Raw genomic sequence first — 23,532 nt, 5'->3', positions numbered from 1 at the left:
AGTGCTTCATACTTGGAAGTCAATAGCAATTACCGTATTTTGACGACTATAAGGCGCACTGCATTATAAAGCGCACCCTCAATGAATGACATTTTTTCCATATATAAGGCGCACTGTCTATTTTGCCAGCCATTGTTTATGTTTTGGATTTTTTTTGTATAAAATCTTGCAGTGGGGGAGGAGCTATATGTTGGAAGATTTTGTAAACTAAGATGGCATCTGCATATTTAACAGTATTGTTTCAGTTCAGGTGTTTGCGTTTTTTTAATATCCGACAGTGGTGGTTTTTCATTTTTGGTTTTCTGTTTTTTCCATAAATAAGGCACACTGGATTATAAGGCGCACTGTCTATTTTGGAGAAAATTGAAGACTTTTAAGTGCGCCTTATAGTCGTGAAAATACGGTACTCAAATTTTGGGTGTGCGTTATACTCCAATATATACAGTATGTCAAAGTTTACCACAAGGCCCTTCTTGAAGGCCCGCTTCATGGCAACCTATATAAAGAGATAACCTTTGCTATTTAGATATAGGAGCTGTCCAGATAACTCAAGTGGAGCAAATGTGGAAACAGGCCAATTCCGGAACCTGGTAAGATATGGATTATTGATGTTAGTAGGTCAACATTTGGTTTGTAACAGGGATAATATTGCAACATAAATGTAATTAGACACCATGTAGTGCTGTGATATAAATAATAATAAATGTTCAATGCATGCCATTGAGGCAAGGACACTGTGTTCTGGACATGGTGTCCCATTTTTTTTCTTTGGACAAAGTGGAGCAGAGTTGAGTTGCCCTAGTGGTGAGTATAAAAAGGGCAGTGTTTAAAAAAGGGGGGATTCCTCTGTTTTTAATTAATAACTGCCTTTCTTGTTATAAAGCAGCAGTTTGTGTTTAACCAATGATGCGAAAAGTAATGGAAAAAAACAGTTCAATGTTACTCGGAATTTGGAAAGCCAAGTAATAATTTTGGAATTAATTTAATGAATAGAATTGAGGTTTTAATACAAAAATTTGAAAAATAATTTTTTAAAAATGTTTTCTTCTCACTTTAAAGACACTTTATTTCATGCAAATTAACATTTCGGTAAATATGTTATATTTGGATGCATTTGGCTTTGGCAAAAAAAATATTAACGATCAAAATATTAAAAATGACAAAAATAAATCTGGAAATGAAACCATTTCCAATTTGTTTGGGGTTATTTCGCCACCTAGCGGAAATTTGCAGATATTACCTTACTACCTTTATCTTTTATACGTTCGTGTATATTTAGTAGCTTAAAGTGTATTTATAGTTTTGTTGGATATTTGGACAATTTGAGAATTTGAGTTAGAATTTGTGTGTGTGTTTGGGTCAAAAAGTGTTTGTGTGTGTGTGTGTGTGTGTGTGTGTGTGTGTGTGTGTGTGTGTGTGTGTGTGTGTGTGTGTGTGTGTGTGTGTGTGTGTGTGTGTGTGTGTGTGTGTGTGTGTGTGTGTGTGTGTGTCAATTCCATTGAGAAAGCTGAGCTATGTGCATTCATAATTCATGTTCACTTTAAATATCCTCCCACAACCGCAGGATTAAACATTAAGATGATGCAAATATAGCTGCACACCAGACTTAATAATACTTAGTAGTACATAGTAGTACATAACAATACTTCTTAACTTTTGATTCGATTTTTTTTTAAGATTACAAAATTATAAAGGCCAATATGGCTAAGCAGTAATCAAGTTTTTAATACATTGAAACGTGTAATTGAGCCACAAAGTCGAGTATTTTTTTAAACTATTTTGATTAGTACTTTTTTATTATTATTTTTTTAGAAAGGGATTATTAGTCTTCTATATGTGACAAACTCACGTCCACTCAGAGCAGAAGGATGACTAGACGTCACATGATTGGACGTCTTGCATAGTCAATCTCACTGAAAAAAAAAATTCAGGCAATAAGAGCTTTAAACAAATATAATTTTTAAGTTGCTGTATCCAAAATAAGGATGATATAAAAATTAAAAAAATGTGGGTTAGAATGTGTGCTATTTGGGACAGTAAATGAAATAAAACATTTTTTTAAACAACTGAATGAAAAATATATGTGTGTGTGTGTCATTGGAGCCAACGTTGACTGACAATGGATTGCGTGAAATATGCATGGCGAAATGCACACCTGTTTCCAGGTAACTCAGGTAGGCGTCCTCAAGCGTGACATCCCTGCGGGTGTCCTTCCAGACTCACCTCGACTGGATGTTGACGCCAGGTCCGAGGCTGCTCTGACCGCTTGATGAAGGCCGAAAAGGGGGAAAAGGCAGAAGAGTGAGACCGAGTTCGAGTCCCGATTCCCGAGACCCGAGGCAGATCAGCATCCGTCCATGAATCCCACGTGGAGGCTTTATAAGAGCAAAGTCATGAAGACGCTCAACCCGGAGTACGAGGACGACTTGGCGGATGAGGTACTTTTTATTAATGATTAAAAAATATAGTCAATTCTAGACATGATCAAATATTTTGGTTCAAAAGATAAAGTTAAAAAAATATGATTTCAAAATAAATATTCCTTTTTTTAACAACTTTGAAGAACATAAATATTTATTTCATTTTGTAGACTTTATTTTAATTTAAAAATTATTTGAATAATAATGAGAATAGTAAATGTTTGGATATATTTCGCTAACTACATAGTATTTGTAGTTTTAAGTACTTTACTTCTTAAGCAAATTGACTGCAAAAATATAAAATAACGGCAATCAATATGATTCATCATCGAGCTGATTTGCCGACTAATCGTAGAAATAGTCTGTCTTTAATTGATTTAATTAAATGAAATATTTCAAGTTAAATACAACTGAACTTTTTCACTCCTAAACCACTAGAGGGAGTCACAAACCTTTTTTTTTCTTTTAACTCAAGTGACCCACATTTTAAGACGCCAGGTGAGCAACACAATCTGGCACCAGAGTACAACCACCGGATCAGTTGGCGCTGTTAGTCGAACCCGAACATACACCAGACCACCATTTTGTGTATGTTTATACATTCAGGTGCGGGAAGTGGAAGAAGACGCCATGAGTCCAACCCAGCAAGACGAAGGCCAGAACTCCGTCTTCCAGTTAGCCCGAAAAGTATCTTTCAGTATAAGTCACTCTGTTTTTTGACCTTTTGACCCCATTTCTGCACTTTTGTTTTCAGATGCAAGGAGCAAGCGCCAAGAGCTGGAACAGACTATCCACCCTCTTCAACAAAGATGACGAGCACCAACTACTGCAAGAGCCAGAAAGTCCTCCAGTGGCCGACCAGTGAGTCTCTATCTTTGATTTTTTTTCCTTCACAACGCCACAAGGGGGAGCAATTTTATATTTCATGTGAAAAGGCCCTCCAAACTACACTCAAAAATACCATGAACCAACTCAGAGGCGCATATTTTTCCCCTTAACATAGTTAGTGATTATAAAGTATATAAATTCATTCATTTTCTGAAACACTTATCCTCCCAAGGGTCACGGGGGGTGCTGGAGCCTATCCCAGCTAACTACAGGCATCAGGCTGGGGACACCCTGAATCAGTGGCCGGCCAATCACAAGGCACATAGAGACAAAGGACAACCAATCATAGCTAGAGAACATGCAAACACACACTGGGATCGAACCCACAATCCCAAAACTGTGAGCCCTGAAATTCCTTTTTCCCAACCTTAGTGACCTTTGACCCCACGACCTTAAAATTTCATGGACACTGCCATTTCATACTAAAAACACATCCAATAAACATGATTATTATCCCTTTATTCGTTCTTGAGTTATCCTGACCACCTAATTTTGACTTGTGTGACCTTTGACCTCATTACTCTCAAATGGAACCCCCTTATTTCATATTACAAAACACTAATATTGATTTTTAACGTATGTATGCCTGGTAGTCCCCTCGCAGTTAAACCAGAGGTGCCTCCCCGGCCCTCCAAAGGACGCAATGCATTCTGGGATAGCTTCGCCTCCAACTGGGCCGCCAAGAAACAAGCGGAGGCCGAGGCCGCCGCTCAAAAGGCGGCCGAGGAAAACCACGCTGGGACGCCGGAGTCAGAAGAAGCTGACCAAATTGAGGAGGGGGCTTCTCCGGGACCCTTGGAGGAGGCTGAGATGGACGGCGTGAAGGAGGAGGCGGAGCCACAGGAGAACGCCAATCACGGTTTTTCCAAATACACCACGCTGGGCGGCCATGACGCCTCCTTCAAGTGGAACTTTGTCACCAGCAAGCTGGCCGAGTTGAGGCGAACCGCCCCAGCCGACGGCGACTAAAGCGCCACTTGCGCTCCCGTGTGGAGAATTCAGGTATCGCACTCAATGTCACTAGCACCGTCAACAAATTACAACGTATTTTGTTTTTTGTTGGCTTTATAGCGGACATTTTTCCTCAATGTCGGAAAATATGACCGTTTATGTCATTTTTTTTTTTGGTCTTTGGACATTTCAGGTTTTAAATTTCAATGTGTCCTGCACACAAAAGTTGCATCAAAACAAAAAAAAATAACAAAGATAACTATATTACAAATAAACTACAATGTTTGTCTTTTTTTTGTGATTGCACATTGATTTCACCTGTTGAACTTGCATCTGCTGTGTTGACCAATCAGCTTCGTCTCACTACTTCCTCATTGTCGACATTATTTTTGGATGTTTTTGTTGGGTTCTTGCCTGGATTATCATCATGTGGATCATCTTTCCATGCTTGAGTAAGTTTTTATACAAACCATACTTTAAATTTTCATCTTTTTTTGCAGTTAGTTTATGTTGAAGTCCAACTATTATGAGTTTTAAACACTAATTAAATGAGAGAATTGTCACATACTGTTCCAAAATGAATGATCAAGACCCATACAACTATTGAAATGATACATTAACCAATCATATTATAATATGATGCATGAATATTTTTTTCCTTAATGAAAATGGATGAATCATACAAATAATTTTAGTTCTTAAGTACATTAAAGGTCGAATTGGGGTTTAAATGGTTAAAATCAGTGAAAATTGCAACAACAAAAAAATACATTTTAAGAAAAATAAAGTATTTTATTGTGTAACTAAATGCCTTGAACATAAATGTTATAATATTTAAAGATATAACTATAATAATTTTTGCTCCCTTCAACCAATTGACAGTTCTTTTGTCCAATCATGTTAATTTTGACAAATTTTCTAAAGTGAGACACCTTTTCTGGCCCTGTTGGCTACAACATGTCAACATGATGACTTTGTGTTCTTGTTAAATTAGTCACTGGGGAGAAAGGTGTGCTAAAAAATCAGCCTAAGGCTTTTCTTCCCTTCCTGTCTTGCTTTTGTATGACTAAATGTTATATTACAAGCAAAGGTAAAACGACAGATACACACAAATAAATGCATGTCTAGTGGCGTTCAGGTAGAAAGAACCCTGGTGGGCGTTTTGGTGGTCATGAGTCACGTCACATCTGGAAATTCCACATGCACTAACTTGCATTCATTCATTTTAATGAACTGTTTACCCTCACAAGGCTCCCTTGGGGTGCTGGAGCCTATCCTAGTTAACTTCGTGGGGGATAACCTGAATTGGTGGTCAGCCAATCACAGGGCACAAGGATATAAAGGACAACCAATCATAGCCAAACTGGGATCGAACCCACAACCCCATCTGGAAAAAACCCACACAAGCCTGGGGAAGAATACAGTTATAATTTAAGAAGTATATTTTTTTGGATAACCAAAATAAAAGTTTACAAAAAAGGCCAAAGGTCAAAAACAAAATGGTAATACACAAATGATAATTAAATATATATGAAAATATAATTTATAAATGCATGTGGATGGAATGTTTTTTTTGGCTATTATAAATTAAAATGTAATATTAAGTTAATTCAAAAAGTGTCTTTCAGTTCATCTTAATTTTCTGTATTTTTGAAAATTTAATATTTTGGTTTATTTCATTTTTTTCTAATTTTTGTGGGCTTTTTTAAGGTACTTTTTGTATATATGAGTAAATATGTTTGTGTAGGTGTGTATACGTGTATGTGTGTATATGTGTGTATATGTGTGTATATGTGTGTATATGTGTGTATGTGTGTGTATGTGTGTATATGTGTATATGTGTGTATATGTGTGTATATGTGTGTGTGTGTATGTGTGTGTATGTGTGTGTATGTGTGTGTGTATGTGTGTATACGTGTATATATGTGTACATTTTTTTTCTTTTTTAAATACTGGCAACTGTTGGGCTTTGGTGTGTTGAAGCGTGCTCGGGTTACTGTTACAACAGCTGGCTCTTTCCCTCCATGTTGTTCTTTGCTTCTGCAAGGGCACGCAGTGCGAAAAGCAATAAAATTCAATGAGTGTAGAAATAATCCACGTCGGGGTCAAACGACACTGCTGCGAGGAAACCACCCGCTGACACCAGAGGAAACCCATGTCAAAAGACGTGACAAACTTAGAATGCTAAGAATAGTGACAGAATAAAACGGGTCGGATGTAAAATTAAGTTTAGGAATGGTGTCCAAACTGTGGCCCGTGGGCCAAGTCTGGCATGGGACTCTGTTTTTATTTTCCTTCAGCAAATGATTAAAATATAATTGAATATGGCCTGCAAAAGAAGCTGGATTTCAGCATACATGGCAATTCTCGGTTTTAACCCTAGATCACCGGTGTCAAAGTGACGGCCCGCGGGCCAAATATGGCCCGCGGCATCATTTTGTGCGGCCCGAGAAAGTCAATCATGAGTGGTGACTTTCTGTTTTAGGATCAAATTAAAATGAAAAGTATAGATGTATATTAAATTTCCTGATTTTCCCCCTTTTAAATCAACAATTGTCATTTTTTAATCATTTTTTCTGTGTTTTAGTTCAAAAATCATTTTGTAAAATCAAAAATTTATAAAATACATTTTCAAAACCTGATTTTGTTCAATCAACTAATATTTTTACCCTTCTTACCATTCATCATTTTGTCCTTTCCCCTCCAAAAATAATGGTTTGAACACAATTAGACCAATTTTTTTGTCCAAAATTTGACATTTTTCCCCCACATTAAATCTGTAATCCATTTTTTATCTCTCCAAAACCCAAGCACAATATTTTCTGTCATATGCATGGCAAACCAAATGCAGACTCTACCCTCCCACCACGCGTCACATGGGTTGCCTGGTGTGGTTTTGTCGCCAAGCAAATCCTCCGGGGAGGTCCGGCCCGTGGCGGTGGCGCCTCTTCCTCCCTCCCTCGCCCAACAGGCCTAAAATTGGGGTGCGGCCAAACCCCGAAAGCACCGCCGAGCGGAGGTTGAGGTCGACGTTGCCTTTGATGAAGACAGACAGACAGACAGCCAGACTGGCTTTTCATCTGGGGCATGAATATTTTTAATTTGGGAGGATTTCTCTCCTTCTAATTTTGCTGTGATTTCATTTTAATGGCCGATAGTATGTCTACTATTTGTCCTTTTTTTGGTTCCCCTCTAAAAGTTTGGCTCAGTCGGTCTGTCTGCCCCCAAATTGATTCGTCACGGGGATAAAGAGCTTTTCACTTGGGCTCCCAATGTTTTCATGAACAAAATCTGTCCAAAAAAAAGGACTTCAGCCCCTTTGACGCCATTTTTCTCATTTAAATATAATGCAGTAATCCCTCGAATATCGCGGATAATGCCGACCAGACAAGGCCGCAATAATGGGAAAACTGCAGAGGATTATTAGCACCATAGATAGCTTTTATGGTATTTTCTGTCTTGTAGCTTTCTTACTTGTAACTTATATTTTTTTTATAGTTTGAAAATTATGAAAATTTATTTCCCGTCATTTCCAAATATTTGCCTGTTTTTTTTTTGTTTTTTTGTGTATTTTTTACAAATTAGGCACCCAAGGCAGTTTTTACTTCATATTTTTTCTTCATATTTATATTTCTTATACCTTTAGTGTTGTGCTGATACTACTGCATGATCTAAGACAGCTCCAGCACCCCCTGCGAACCTTATGAGAATAACCAGTTTGGAAAATGTATGAAAGTATAATCTTATCAGCAAAAATCACCTAACAATTTTTTAAAAAAAATTTGTAACTTGGCAATTTTTTTCTAGAAAAAAAGTTTTTTTTTTTTGAAAAATTATGTTCTTATTTAGTTTTGTTATCTAATGTGACCTGATTAGCAATCATTCATTTTTCAAATGGCGTCCGCTGTATGACCCTAAGCAAGCTCAACTGAAGATCATGGTCATTTTTATTAGCTGAAATATTTTTGCACGTTTTTTTCCCCTATTTTTCCCGCAGCTTAGCAGGATAAGTGTGGTATGTCCAAGTCTTGATTTAACCTACTTTCAAGTCCGAACATTCTGAAGAGGTGAAAACAAGCGTCGGGATTACATCACTTGCTACTGTCGAGTTCTCAGACGCTCGCTCTTAAATTTTTGCTATGACAAAATATTCGCTTAATCCCGTTAGCGGGCGAGCATGGCTATCGGTAAATAAACTTTTTAAAAAATAAATATAATGGAAGACTACGCTAAGAGGCCTTCTGGAAATAAATAGGGTCCATCTGAACTACTTTATTTTGCTAATTTCGCAATTTTATTCCATTTTGTCACTTAAATTTGAGTATTTTTCTTTAAATATTCTCTAAAAAATTACATTTTTGTTGTGAATGGGAAAATGTATTGAGTCTACTAAAGAAATGGTTAACAGCAGTATAATGTAATTCTTTAAGAACTTTTAATTACTTAAACATGTTTTATGAAATAATACAATAACTATATTATATAAATTACTTTTTTTCTAGTTTATTTTAAAAATGACTTTATAACATCATCACTTCTTTCAGAATCTTGCAAAAATTTCTCATTCAAACATTTGAAAAACCAACCAAAAACAACTCAAAACATACCAAATTCTTTGTGATATATTGCATTTTTCACGAATAAAAATTTTAATTTTAACAATAAACGTTTGCCTAAACTGGTCCAAATTCTTAACCTTCCTACTTTCCATTAAAAAAAATCCCTTTTAACATTCATAGGCTGGTCTAGAAAAAAAAATCACATTATTGAATCTTCAACAAACAACATTGTCATTGTCTATCATTGTCGATTTTAGATGTTTGCAAGCATTGGGATGGATTTTGTACCATTCCTCTTTAACATTATAGTTTTTTACCAAGATTACTTCTTTTCTGGTATGACAAACTCTCTTGAGGAATGTCCCTCTGCTGCCCAAAAGCACCACGGCAGCTTTGTTCCTCCAGACGTTAAAAATCCGGCACTTCATCTTCAAACATTGTCTTCCTCTTGAGCCCATCTGCTCCATAAATGCTCCAACTTGTCTTCTCCATCCACGTAAAGACCACCCCCCCACCCTTCCCGACGTCCCACTCAGGTTTCCCACCAGGCCGAGACCCCTACATCCCCCCTACATCCCCCCCACCTCTCGAGGCAGAGGTCACGTACGAAAGCGAAGGCAATGAAAGGATCCACGATGTGATTTATGACCCTCCACCGTCATCCAATACCGGCAAAGGGACGTTCCTCGTTACCTGAAACCTATTTGCTAACGTCAGGTGCAAAATTTCAGCAATAATCTTTTATATTTATGCAAAAAAAAAATGTAATTCTGCTAGGTTGTAGTCACCAGGTGTGAATCATCTGTTAGATTTTGGAGGACGACTTTGTTTAAGAGCTCACGTCGTACCGTGGATTCGCTTGTCAGTTGTTTGGTCTGCTTCATATCAAGCTTGGAGGTCAAGTCCTGTTTTTTTTTGGGAGAATTTGGAAGGAAATGTTGTTGTTTTTCGTTTTGTTTAACCTTTATGTTGGAGTAATTGAGTTTTAACAAAGTAACTATTGCTTGGTTTTCGTATTATGGTTAGTCAACAGCTTGGATAGCTTTAATCTAGCTAGCCTTTTTTAGCCTGGGTAATAAAATCTGTAAAAATCTCTAAAATCTAATGTTCTGTTACCTAAATAGAGAAACTATGCTGCAAATTAGGCAGTTTTATGCTACTAAAAGCTACATTAATTTCCTGTCTTTTGTTTTATACAAGTTAACTTTACCTCAGTTTTATCCAATCCTGTCCTGGGTCATAAAATCTATGTTTTGTTACCTTCTTCTCATACTAATGGAGAAAAAGGCATCAAAGTAACAGTTTTATACTACTAAAATCCACATTAATTTCCTGTCTTTTGTTTTATCCAAGCTAGCTTTACCTCAGTTTTATCCAACCCTGTCCTGGGTCATAAAATCAATGTTTTGTTACCTTCTTCTCGTAATAATTGAGTAACAAAGCATCAAAATAGACGTTTTTAAGCTACTAAAAGCTACATCAATGTCCTGTCTTTGTTTTATCCAAGCTAGCTTTACCTATGTCTTATCCAATCCTGTTCTGGGTAATAAAACTTAGATTTTGTTACCTTCTCACACCAAACTGGACAGATTTCTGCTACTAGAACCCACATCAATTTCCAGTGTCTTTGTTTAACCAAGCTAGCATTAGCTTTGTCTTATCTAATCCTCTAAACTCCTAGTTTTAATCCTCAATTCTACTCTTTCTATGATATTTTAAACAAAATTACCCATCATTTCCCACTTTGTAACAAACAATCGCTACTCAATTGGATATCTCCCAACGTCAATAACAGCGATGAGTGAAAAGTTCACCGCGTCCGTCCCTAAAGCCGTTAAAACAACATAGACATTCCCGGCTTCTGAAGCTACTGGTGCAGAATAACTAGGCCAGATTTGACACATGTCGTAGGTCAGACCAAAACGTTGCCTTCCCAGATGATGAGTGGATGGAAAACTCTATGATAAAAAACATGGACTCACTTGTAGGCCATGTGGTTATCTGTAAACGGACATTTTCCATGTAAAGTAGTACCCAAAAGTGGAAGTGACAACTGGATTCCAGAAGCTTTTCTCATCAGAGACAAACTTTTAGGTCAGGTTGGAGGTCTTGGGACTCCCTGTGGACGTTTCACGTGAATGAAAAGACACATCAGCAGTGTAGAAAGGTTTTTTTGTGGAGTTTTTCAAGGTTTTTTTCTGTTCCCTCAGACTTTGCTTGCTCAGCACAGCCCTCAGTCCTTTCCGTCCCTACAATTACACCACGGGAATTGTTCTCTGCCAGCTGCTGTCTTGTTTATTTCAGGGCAGCAGACACGATGGATGGGAATGAAAGACTAAGCTAAAACACGAACATATGTTCAAACTTTGTCCTGTGAACTCAGAACAGGATGTCACACAGCAGGTTATCCGGTAAATCGGGTGGATATAGGAGGCTAATTGTCTTGCTAGTGCTATTTTTGGAAGAAAACGGGCTGATTTATTGGTTTTTTTCTGTCCTTAATGTAAATAAAGGTGTCTGGTAGTCTGCAAATACAGATCCGTGGAACCTTAATAGTCCAGAAAGGTGATATTTAAAAAAATATTGATGTATATATAGTTTTTATTTGAGCAAAAATGAAAAGTTGAGGGTTCGGTCAACTGTTGGCATTTGGTTTTGTTCTTAAAAATATATTTTCATGCACTTTTTAAGAGAATTATTGTACAATTTTTTACAGTGTTATTATACGATCCAAATATGATAATTCAAAAACAATTTCTCCAAAACCCACTCTGAAAGATTAGCAAACATTTTTGAATCAGTTTCAACAAATCGGCGATAAAATGTACATGACATTCGTCCACTTGTTTCTTCATATTTTGTTTTTATATTTTGTCCATGTTTGAGGTCTCTTGGCAAAGTTTAGCATGTTCTATCGAGAGAGTCAGAAAAATAACATATTCATTCCTATCCTATTCCCAAAGGCTTAGTTGCCTTCCATTACTTCCCCAAACAACAAACCAGAGAAATTGTCCAAATAAGTCCTTATTTGCTTTTATTGACTGTGCACACGACACACATCACGTTGTTTTATTCCAAAGTATTTCATGTAAATATCCATCACCAAAGAATGAGACATTTTGTAAACATGCAACCAAAAAGCAGGTTGAGTTTGTAAGGAGTGTGCCTGGGAGTTGTTAAACACACAGTGAGTCATTCCATTGATTTATTGCATTAGTCATACATCAGAACATTTCATTTAACCCCCAGCATACCTCCAACAAATTTATGTTACAGTGGGGACCAGACACAAAAAGTGACCTATTCACAGAAATCGTCAGTGATGAATAAAGTGAGGTAGAATCTGTGGTTTTTCTTTGGGGAATTTACTACCACATGCAGTTCTTTGCTAACCCTTGACTGTCTTTTTTGGGGTTAAGCCCCTTTCACAATGGGCTTTACCATTAAAACCATGTGGAGGGTGAGTTTGAAGTCAACCTGTGTGTGATTTATGACGTAGCATCAGAGGCTAAAGGCACTGGCCACGCCCCCTTTGACACTACTTGATATTACATAGCATTTGATTACCTGAATGTGCATGACTTGGTCAAAAGGGGTTGGAAAGGAATTGCTTATTGTTATGATAGAGGCAATTGATTTTAATTAACAATTAGCATCGGAGGCTAAAGGCATTGGCCACGCCCCTTTTGACACTACTTGACATCTAGCATTTAAATATCTGAATGTGTACGAATTGGTCAGAAGGGGTTGGGAAGGAATTGCTGATTGTTATGATGGAAGCAATTAATTGTATTTAGCACGTAGCATCAGAGGCTAAATGCACTGGCCACGCCCCCTTTGACACGATTTGACATCTAGCCTTTAACTATCGGAATGGGCATGACCTGGTCAGAAGGTGTTGGAAAGGAATTGCTGATTGTCATGCCGTAATTAATTGATTTTGAGTGCTGACTTTGTTATAGTTGAAGCTTATTGGAAAACGATTTTTGTAACGAGCAGTTATCAAGACAGTGTATAAAAATAGGGTCAATCAAAAGGGAGACACAATATTTCAATTAACCCTTTCTCTGTTCATTTTTGTTGCAACCCCACAGGGGTGCTGTGCATGTTTGTTCCAACGCCTGCGTTTAAAATGATAAAAAAAAATGAAAAAATATATACAATACACATTCAACTTAAAGAATTGTGAATGAGGTTCTGGTAGATTATTCACACAGAATTTTTTCCCCATCATTTCATCTCACTTAACTGCAGTTTCATGATAGCTATGTGCCTCAAATATAAAGTTTTCGAACCCGGCACTAAAGCTCCGTAAATGGAATCAGTCCATTTGCTAAGAGGTTTCCATGACAACGATAAATAGTTTCATAGGAGTCAAACAGTTTCAGAGTAACGAACAAGACAAAGAGCTACTTTCGAGTCTTCTAGGTCAAACTGTAGATTCTTTGGGTCCTTCCCGAGCAGCATTTTTGCACCCATAGAGCCATTTGATGACCCTAGCATTCCTCTCGATGATTGACACGCCAGTTGGCGGCTGATCAGCTAGTTCTTCCCGAAACAAACCATCTCCAGAGTGGCGTGAGAACTCACTGGGCTCCGTCCCACCATCCCCGGCGATGCTACGTAGGGCTAAAGAAAGCGTATCTATGGAACTAGCCCCGGACAAAAAGTTTTCTCGACCAAGACGCTCGATTAGTTCGGCATCCAGGCCACAAAAGTCGAAAAACTGCTCTTGATCCGACAAGGCGACTGAGCAACGTAGCTGGAGATCCGATTTCGATCGGTGTAACCCTCGAAACTTCCTCCGTAACGAAGGAAGCGGCGACGCCCGTTTCCACGGATCGTCATCTCCCGTTTCGTCGTCATTGGTGGTACATTTCGATCCATCCTTGCTACGAGCTAACGTAGAACCAGAAACGGATACCGAGGAGTGTTCCTTATCTGTTTTACTGGATCTCCTACTTCCTGGTCCTCCGTCTGTCGTATTAGTCCAAGACATACGGGAGTCTTCGTCCCTTGAGGGTGCTTTGTCCTCCCCGATGACCATTTTTTGGACTCCCCCGCTAGCTTTCTCTCTCATGGATCCCTGAAAGAGTCGACGAACAAAGCCGTATCCCTTAATTTCAATATTTACGTTTTCTCCATTAGGACTTTTGCATTCCTTCTTCTGCCGGTAGATAACGAGGGAATCCGGTCTTAGCATACGCTTGCCGGTACTCCTGCGAAGAACTGGTGCACTGTGTGGAGCTACTGGGGTGGTAAACGCGGGTGTTCTAGGGCTAGGTGGTTTCCCATTGATAATGTTGTTATGGACTTCTATGTTTATGGAAGTCTGTTGATTTTCCTTCCTGGAGTCGTCGTTTTCATTCTCGTCTCTGAAGGATCCAGAGAATGGCGTGCTGGATAGATGACGTGGGAGTAGCTGGGGGCTGGTTAACGCTCTGCGGGTTGGCGGTGGTGTGGCGCAAGGCACTAATGCCGGTTCTTGTTTGGTGTTGATAACCTGCTGGCTCTTGACGTACTTGGCCTTGTCCGCCTCCAATCTTTCAACGGCGCTAATCGCTCGACCGTGTCCCCCGCCGTCGATTTGCCGCCGTAGGTAATCCGGACCTTTGTTAAGCAGCCGCAGGGGGGACGGTGATCCAATGGGGGTCAACGGCTTCATCTTCATTCGGCGAGAGAGACCAAAGACACCCAAACTGTTGTCGGCGTTTCACCACAAGACTTTCATTCTTGAAGACCGTGAAAACCACAACGTTTACGTTTGGTGTCTCTTTTTTTTGGTTCAGGGTAATTTTAGCCTCTTAAGCTAATTGATATCCAGTTTTTTTCTGTCTTTTTGGATAGGCGGGCTGCCTTTCTAAAAGAGACACTCCCTGGCCACAGTGGAGCTAAAATAGCAGCCAGAGTACTCTTTTAAAAGTCGGCTTATTCTTCTTCTCCACGTTTTCTTTTAGCTTATCTTGCCCGGCAACTTGTTTGCATCCGACAGCGAGGTACTCGAGGCGCCGAATGACAGATGGGCCGACGTCCTTCTCGATGGCCTTACCTATGCGGACCCTGGGGGGCAAAAGGGGGAGAGTGAGAAGGAGATTTTAGTTGTTTGAATGAACAGATGGCAGACGCTGCTATTGTTGCTGGTGCTTATTTAAAGCAGGAGGGAGTCTAATGTTCTCAGTGGGCTGCCATGCAAAGCTGGCACATGTCATTTATATACAATGTGAGTAGGATTTTTACACATGTGGCAAACAGGTCCCAAAATAAACATGAATGGTGCAAAGTTAGTACCGTATTTTCACAACTATAAGGCGCACTTAAAAGTCTTAAATTTTCTCCAAAATAGACAGTTTGCCTTATAATCCAGTGCGCCTTATATATGGAAAAAACGGAAAACCAAAAACGAAAAACCACCACTGTTGGATATTAACAAAACACAAACGCCTGAACTGAAACAATACTGTTAAATATGCAGATGCCATCTTAGTTTACAAAAACTTCCATCTTATAGCTCCTCCCCCCCTGCAAGATTTTATACAAAAAAATCCAAAACATCAACAATGGCTGGCTCTAGAGGTGACTGTGTGAGTCAATAGCAATTACCGTATTTTCACGACTATAATGCACACTTAAAAGACTTAAATTTTCTCCAAAATAGACAGTGCGCCTTATAATACAGTGCGCCTTATATATGTAAAAATGTCATTCATTGAGGGTGCGCCTTATAATACGGTGAGCCTTATAGTCGTGAAAATACGGTACTAGGAAAATCTATGTAAATTCACCTTGTATCTGATTATTTGAATATGGGAAGCAGAGATGACATAAATTATTAAATGCATACATTTAATAGCCTGTTTTCAGAAGTTTTGTCTCATAAGGAACAGTTTGGAGAACTTTAATGAGGAACTGAATGAGCCCTGATTATAGAATTTATGCTGATATGTAGCTTTTGTTTGTATTTTATTTTATTTTTTAATATATATATTCGAAGTAGGACCACCCATAGAGTGCTGCTTAGATATAAAGGGCAATAAATATTTTGCAGTGCTAGTTAATGAGCCCTGTTTCGAAATGACGCAACCACAACAAACTAGAGTTCGAAGACCCCAAGCTGTGTGAAATGTAGCTTTAATCATTCACATGTTTATGAGCAGCATATTTATGGCATGCAGAGATCTGAATTTAGTTTGAGTGGGATCAGAAGTGTGCATTGGAGTGACCAAGAATAGACCGGAATAGTTTTTTCCTAGTGGGGGTGAAACAATGAAAATCATTGTTTCAATCTTAAGTGTAAGTTAGCATTATCATTAACGGTTTTGGATGTCAAATCCACTTTAACTGAGGCCGATGGTGGTGTCATGGTTCTTCTCATTGGCTGCAAATCAGTTAAATTTATGTCCATTTTGTTCTTACATAAGTGTTACATGAAATAGTTACAACTTATTTAATGTTATTTTAATTGCAGCACCATGTAAACTTTAGCTAGCTACTTTTGCACTTTCACATGACCTTTTCGCTTCCACATCCCAAATGACGTGCTGCTATAAATCCTCTAAGGGCCCGACAACCTGCTGGTTATGTCTTTTTCCCCCCAGATGTTCGGGTACTAGCTATGGGAAAATCCTTGTTGGGGAGCGGTAAAACGGATTAAACAGAGCAGAAACAAAATGAAAACATGACTACCGACCGAAAGGGCTGCGCTAGCAGACAATTAGAGTGAAACATTTGAGTAGGAAAACAGAAAAAACTTAGATTTTTTTTGCCCTGAAGCTTTGTAGATGTGTAAGGTCATTCTTAGGACTCGTAACTTATGATTGTTTCACATTTAATTCAAACTATGTAGTTTAGAATGACATATAAAGCTAAAACTGATACAAATTGTAAGTGAAAACAACAACTTGTTTTCAGGTGAACTATTTTCACTGAAACCTCTTTCAAAAGTGATTTACAAGACATTATTTCAATTCTAATTTAATATAATAACATTACAAGTCATTTAAAAGGATTGTAAGCACTTGTTTTAACCTTAAATTAGAATCGCTAGCATGCTAATGCTAATCTCAATTGTGTTAAACGTCAGTAGATGGTGAAGGTGACCTGGTAGTGACTTTTAAAATGAAAAAATCAATTTTAATATTTCATTTTAGAGCTAATCATCATATGAGGACCAATGCAAAGCCTAAAGAGCAGCAAAATGTCTCCCGAAATGTTTTGTAAGCGCATTCTAATCACCGCTCTGCCAGGCGGGATGGCCCTCGCCCGGCATGGGGGTTTACGGGCTTATCCAGGCGACCCCATGCTGTCTAAAGCAAAACCAGATGTTTGATGTAAAACCGCTTTGAGACACTCTAGTTTTAATGTTGCCCTGTAATCACCAGGATAATTGCTTTTGTTTTCCAACTAAAAGAAACAAACAGTAATAAATGTTTTCATTAAAGGTAAAATATGATGAATATACATTTTCCTAAAAGCCTTTCCCAAAAACTAGTCACTATGTGGTGCCAATAACAACAACAAACTAAATGCAATAAGACTAAAGTCCATTTTTTTTAAAGAGACGCAATCAAATGTAATATTAAGCAACTGGAAACTATTGAAATTGTGAAAATGTGCATTGCGTCACAAAAGTTCAAAGGCGAGCATCTGTTGTCAGGCAGTGTGGAATTGCGTCATCACTGACATCTCCATGAAGTAAACACAAGATAAGAGTCCACTCTTTGAGACCTCTTACCTGCCAAATTTATCTTGAGAAAGACTCGAGTGAACATCTGGCATCTAAATAGGACTTGAACACCTCAAAGTTCCTCCTCTACCTTTTGTACATATTTATTTCAACACATCAACTAGGGCTGGCTCTAGAGGTGACTGTGTAGTTCCTTTCAAAAACTGTCCATTCAGCCAAAGCACTTTTTCTGTATCTGGAACTCAATGCCAATCAAAAAAGTTCCTCCTCCACCGCAAGATTATGTACCAAAAAATTGCAAAACATCAACAAGGGCTGGCTCTAGAGGTGACTGTGTAGTTCCCTTTAAAAACACTCCATTCAGCTAAAGCACCTTTTCTGTACCTGGAATTCAATCCCAATCAAAATACGTGAACCAAATTGCGACCACAATGCTGTCTAAAACCTTGTGTGTGTCTAAAATGTTTCATTATTTATCTTCAACCTACACAAGCGACTAAAGATGGAAATTAGGCTACAATCTTACATATTTACATAATGTTCATTGACATGAATATAAATATGTTCATTAATGTGCTGTTCCTTATTAAATAAATCAAACTCAAATCCCCTTGAAAGCTCTTGACAAAAATTCTATTTGACGCTATATCATTTTAATTTCAAAACAAAGCCCCCCTGGCTTTTGTTGACACTATTAATGAATCACAACAAGTCGTCCTGACTGTTAACCTCATTAGTCAATGAGGGGGGGGGGGGGGGGTTCTACAGACACCAAGCTGCCATAAAATATAAAAGACCAAGTACTGTTCCCCCCCCCCCCCCCCACCTAAAGACAAAGAAAGCAGACAATGGTGTAAATCTTGCGGGTATTATCACGTCTGAGCTGCTGGAGCTTTCTAATGACTTTCTCTGTAGTGACCCCCACTATTGGCGGCCCCCCAACTCCACCCTTGGGACCCTCCCTAAGCGCAAAATGGATAACACGAGCTCTTAACTGCCTGCTTTTGTCATTCAAAGACAAAGACAAAAGCAAAGGAGACAAGGCTGCTACTGGGTCACAAGATATGAGGACTCTAGTGAACCCCCCCCCCCCCCCCCCCTCGCCCTAAAATGTGTCATGTGACTGGCCACACCAGGTTTTAATCGGATGGCGTGCGTGATGAAACACTCCATCAGATCAGGAATCGATAGTGGCCCATTTAAAGATGGCAGCAGGCTATCAAGGGTCGAAAATGTTGGATGGGGGGGGGGGGGGGTGATTGTTTGAGGGTGTTGTGACCTTATGTTGCGTTCAGGGCCGTCACGGTTTGTCGTCGTTTGCGTTGTTGGCAAATGGTTGTTTTGTTTTCAGACAGACGTTACGTCGACAAGGCGTGAAACCAATCAATTTCCAGTTTATGTCATGCAAAAATGTTTAATCTTGGAAATTGGGGACTTTTTTGCTGTATTATTACTACAATCTTTGAATATTATGGCATTATTGGTATTATGGTAGCATTTTTGTGTGGGCACATTTCTTACGTCACCAAAATGAAAAATGACTTCAGGTCATATCAAAATAAGGAATATAATAACTTAAATCGGGTTATTTATCACTTAAATCTGGTCATTTTTCACTTAAATCTGGCCATTTATCACTTAAATCTGGTCATTTATCACTTAAATATGGTCATTTATCACTTAAATATGGTCATTTTTCACTTAAATATGGTCATTCTTCACTTAAATATTGTCATTTTCACTTAAATGTGGCCATTTATCACTTAAATCTGGTCATTCATCACTTAAATCTGGTCATTCATCACTTAAATCTGGTCATTTATCACTTAAATCTGGTCATTTTCACTTAAATCTGGTCATTTTCACTTAAATCTGGTCATTTTTCACCTAAATCTGGTAATTTTTCACTCAAATCTGATCATTTATCACTCAAATCGTGTCATTTATACCTCAAATCTGATCATTTATCACTCAAATCTGGTAATTTATAACTTTTCATCCTCTTAATTTTACAAAAAAATGGCCTATGGTCTTAGGCACAATGGAGTCCAATCTATTGGATTCAGTATAGTAGTCAGTAAGCTAATTCGTACACCAAATTGATTGGACGCCTATTAGCAAACCTCACGAGAGATTCTTTGAAAACTGTGTTTAACGTCAAATTTGTGTTGTTTCTTTTTTCAGGGTGTCTGCCACGCACGCTTAGCCGTTAACCTTTTTTGAACCTGCCAGCTGTCTGGTTTCATTCCGCCCAGTTTCCTGACAAGCTAGCCTTTCCTCAACGGAATCACACGGCAACATCCGACCGGCGACGTCGTCACGGTCCAACGGAGCGCCCTGACGTGATGCGGCGACTGCTCGAAGCGTGAACAAACGGTGAGGGCGAGCCGTTCGCAGCTGTCGGACGTACGCCGGGGATGGCGATCTGTCAGGTTGACTTTGGATGATTGCGAAAACGGCCGTAAATAATGGATGAAATCGTGAGTCCGTTTGATGGAAGCGTCGTGACGAGAGCGGCCATGACAGTCGAGTCGGCGTGACTCCCAAAATTAGATGTTGACATTTGAGGCACTATTGGACAAATTTATACGGTCGTGGAATAACTAAATTGTGGAAAAAGTCTGCCTGTAAATGATGCTGATTTATGAGTTTCAGTAGATAGGGCGGAAATTCTTAATTTTAATAATTTGTGGATTTAAACTCATTCAAGTTATATTTTGGATTTGAGTACATTAGTTCAATGCGTTTAACTCAATGGCTGCCATTGATGGTGTTAGACGTTCAATCTATTTTGACTGGGGATGGGTGTTGAATGTCAATGTCCCGATTACAGATTTTGGTTTAATTTGGTACCCTCAGTCAAACTTTAATCTCGGAATTATGGAAATTCTCTTCTTCTGAGAATAACGTTTCTTTTTAAAGAATTGGTTGGCAAGATTTTGATTTTTTTTTTACTTTATTCTCGGAAATCGGACTTTAATCTCGGTAATTGGACTTTAATCTTGGAAATCGGACTGTAATCTCGGAAATCGGACTTTAATCTCAGAATTATGGAAATTCTAACTTCTGATAATTGTTTTTAAGCAATTGGTGGCCAAGATTTTGATTTTGGAATCGGAATTTGGAATTTAATCTCGGAAATCGGACTTTAATCTAGGAAATCGGACTATAATCTCGGAATTATGGATTTTTTTTACTTCTGAGAATATTTCTTTTTAAGCAATTGGTGGCCAAGATTTTGATTTTGGAATTGGAATTCGTATTTTAATCTCGGAAATCAGATTTTAATCTCGGAAATCTGACTTTAATCTCAGAAATCAGATTTTAATCTCGAAAGTAGGAGTTTAATCTTAGAATTATGGAAAAAATATTTTTAAGCAATTGGTGGCCAAGATTTCGATTTTGGAGTAGAAAGTCTGATTTAGATCTCGGAAATTGGATTTCAATCTCGGAAATTGGATTTTAATCTGGGATATCGGACTTGATCCTCAGAACTCTCTGGACAATAACAGAATTCTTTGAAAATCCAATTTTGCACAATCTTGGTCAACATTTCTTGCTTTTCTTCACAAACCCATCCCTTCTGTATCATCAAAACAATTAATAATCAATTGAAATTGAAACTCCTGCCAACTTCTTTTCGTACAGACCCTACATACGAACAAAAGTAATGAAACACCCTAATTAACCTTCCCCATAAAAGCCCATTTTGTTGACCTAACATTTTTTTTAAAGGGGAAGTTCCCAGCAGCACAAAGGTCCAACAAAAACAAGGCGACAGCGAGCAGTAAAGTCAAATTATAAGGTCGCAAGGGTCCACATCTAACATCTTAAAGCAGCTGCTGCCCAGGCTGTGCTTGCTTGAGGGTTCAGGGGTGGGCTTTCGAAGGGGTTTGATGATGTCATTAGCGAGGGGGGTACCTTGGCCCTCTAATTAGAAACTTAAGCTTCCCAACATAACAGGGGCGGGGGTAGAGGGGGGGGGGGCGGTCTTTACGTTCAATGCCTTGCAGAAAGATTCAACAGGGCGCTCTTTGAAGGTGATGTTTATGAGGCGAACGCGTGACCGTGATACGAAACACATGGACGATCAATCAGGTCGATACCTCGGAGGAGTTGTTATGCCGTTACGCAACATTCCTCTGACCCTTGAACAACTGCTACGTTAGCTTTTTCAAATGGATCAGCGAGAAGAAGGTCATTTTTACTAATCAACATATAGTGGAAATAGATATGGTACCCCAATGCATATTTTTGGTCTTTTTATATGAGTGTTTATGGTTTATTGTTGTAGGACAGTGGTGTTTAGATATAACGTGTAATTTGGGTCAGGTTTTTTAGATGTGTGCTAGAGTGAGTTTGTCTTTGTCAGGTTTGAGGTTGAAAATATTCAACAAAAATATTAAACATTGAAATTAGCAATAGGAAAAAGTTACAGGTACATTCAAAATATATTTATTTTTAATATTAAGATTTAGAATATATTTACTATTAATTCTGTGATATTTGAAGCTAAATAAATGAATTAAAAGACAGTTAATAGTCATTGATATTTGAAACTAGGAATTAAAAATGTTCAAATAATGAATTATAATCTTTTTTAAATATTGGTAATACATAACGTTAAAATGGAAAATGTTAAAAGTTGGAAGAAAAATAATGTATTCTATTTAATTTATTATTTATTTACTATTAATTCTGTAAAATTTGAAGCTAAAAAATTAATTAAAAGACAAAAATGTTCAAATGAATTATATATATATTTTTTTAAAATTTTGGTAATACATAACATTAAAACGGAAAGTGTTAGAAGAAAGGGATTTATGTAATTTTCGTTTAAAAATGTAGATTTAAAAACAGTACAAAATATGAATAAATTGAATAGATATCTACATACAGACTGCCCGGAACATTTTGAAGTTGGCGGAGTTAAAAACACACCCATAGACACTATCTAACGTCACGTACTCATTGGAAAGCAAGCTCTTACATGTCCATAAACAACACCTGCAAAGTGATCGACCCATTTGTGAGTCAAGTGACGATTGGTTGAGTCACGCCGGATGACATCATGACAAAAATCGGACGCTTTCACTCTGGAATCCGACAAATACAACCGTCATTCCGCAAAAATCCTTCATTTTTCATTCATTTCCTGAACCGCTTATCCTCACAAGGATCGCAGGTGGTGCTAGAGCCTATCCTAGCATCCCCCCTGAATCAATGGCTAGCCAATCACAGAGCAAAGAGGACAAAAAGACAACCAATCATAGTTTAGGGGCAATTTAGAGTGTTCAAACAGTTAGCCTAGCATGTTTTTAGGATGTGAGAAGAAATTGGAGTACCCAAAGAAAACCCACACAAGCCCAGAAGACAAAAGGACAACCAATCATATTTTACTGGCAATTTATAGTCTTCATAGAGCTAGCCTAGCATGTTTTTGGGATGTGAGAAGAAACTGGAGTACCCAGAAAAAACCCACACAAGCCCGGGGGAAAACATGCCAACTCCACACAGTGAAAACCCACCTGGGATCAAACCCTCGACCCCCAACACGCTAACCACTTGACAACCGGACTACAGCCGCAAAAAAATCAATAATTAAGCATTTTCTGCGGGAACGCGGCGGTCCTCAAGGGGGGTTTAATCTGGGTGAATGTTTACACCCCACGTGCGCTGTGTTTAGTCTGCCACCCCCGCGTCCCTCAAAGCCATCCAGATTGTTTATCGGAATACGAGAGAACGATTGGTCGCTGTGCAGGCCCTTGTCAATATTTGCTGTAAAGCGGAGTTAAGGCTATCAGCTTTAATCAAGGATCGTTTGACACTTGTGTTCGCTTTTTGGGTGGGTTTTGTACGTGTAGGAGGGAGAGGGGGAGACAAGGGTGTGCAAAATAAGGCACGGGGGCCATTGGCGACCAGTTGTGATCGTCGAATGGACGATAAAATGCCAATTCAATCCATTTCTTGTAGTAGACTTTCAATCCATTTTCATGTATTGGACGTTTATAGACGTCAATGGCGGTTAATG

The 23,532-nt window shown here is 38.5% G+C and overlaps 3 protein-coding genes across 3 annotated transcripts in view; 2 read left to right on the top strand and 1 right to left on the bottom strand.

The window, feature by feature from the left end:
- Positions 1 to 2,313: 2,313 nt before the first annotated feature.
- LOC144199682 (uncharacterized protein C1orf232) lies at positions 2,314 to 4,277 on the top strand. Its single transcript, XM_077721493.1, has 4 exons — positions 2,314 to 2,438; positions 3,027 to 3,107; positions 3,175 to 3,281; positions 3,902 to 4,277. Exons 1-4 carry the CDS (start codon positions 2,358 to 2,360, stop codon positions 4,275 to 4,277), a joined length of 645 nt encoding a protein of 214 aa, XP_077577619.1. The 5' UTR covers positions 2,314 to 2,357.
- Positions 4,278 to 4,625: 348 nt separating this feature from the next.
- The window catches only part of slc9a1a (solute carrier family 9 member A1a), a 64,743-nt gene continuing 45,836 nt past the window's right edge, over positions 4,626 to 23,532 (top strand). Inside the window, exons 1-2 of the mRNA XM_077720604.1 lie at positions 4,626 to 4,711; positions 19,686 to 19,877. The gene's annotated coding sequence lies outside the window, so the exon portion shown is untranslated. The remainder of the gene's footprint in view (positions 4,712 to 19,685; positions 19,878 to 23,532) is intronic.
- fam110d (family with sequence similarity 110 member D) overlaps positions 12,617 to 23,532 on the bottom strand; it is an 11,707-nt gene continuing 791 nt past the window's right edge. The window contains exon 2 of the mRNA XM_077720605.1: positions 12,617 to 14,878. Coding sequence (XP_077576731.1) covers positions 13,248 to 14,489 — 1,242 coding nt within the window. The 5' untranslated portion in view covers positions 14,490 to 14,878 and the 3' untranslated portion in view covers positions 12,617 to 13,247. The remainder of the gene's footprint in view (positions 14,879 to 23,532) is intronic.

The sequence above is a fragment of the Stigmatopora nigra genome, chromosome 7 (assembly GCF_051989575.1).
Source record: "Stigmatopora nigra isolate UIUO_SnigA chromosome 7, RoL_Snig_1.1, whole genome shotgun sequence".
Taxonomy (NCBI): domain Eukaryota; kingdom Metazoa; phylum Chordata; class Actinopteri; order Syngnathiformes; family Syngnathidae; genus Stigmatopora; species Stigmatopora nigra.
This window is presented reverse-complemented; position numbering and strand designations above follow the sequence as displayed.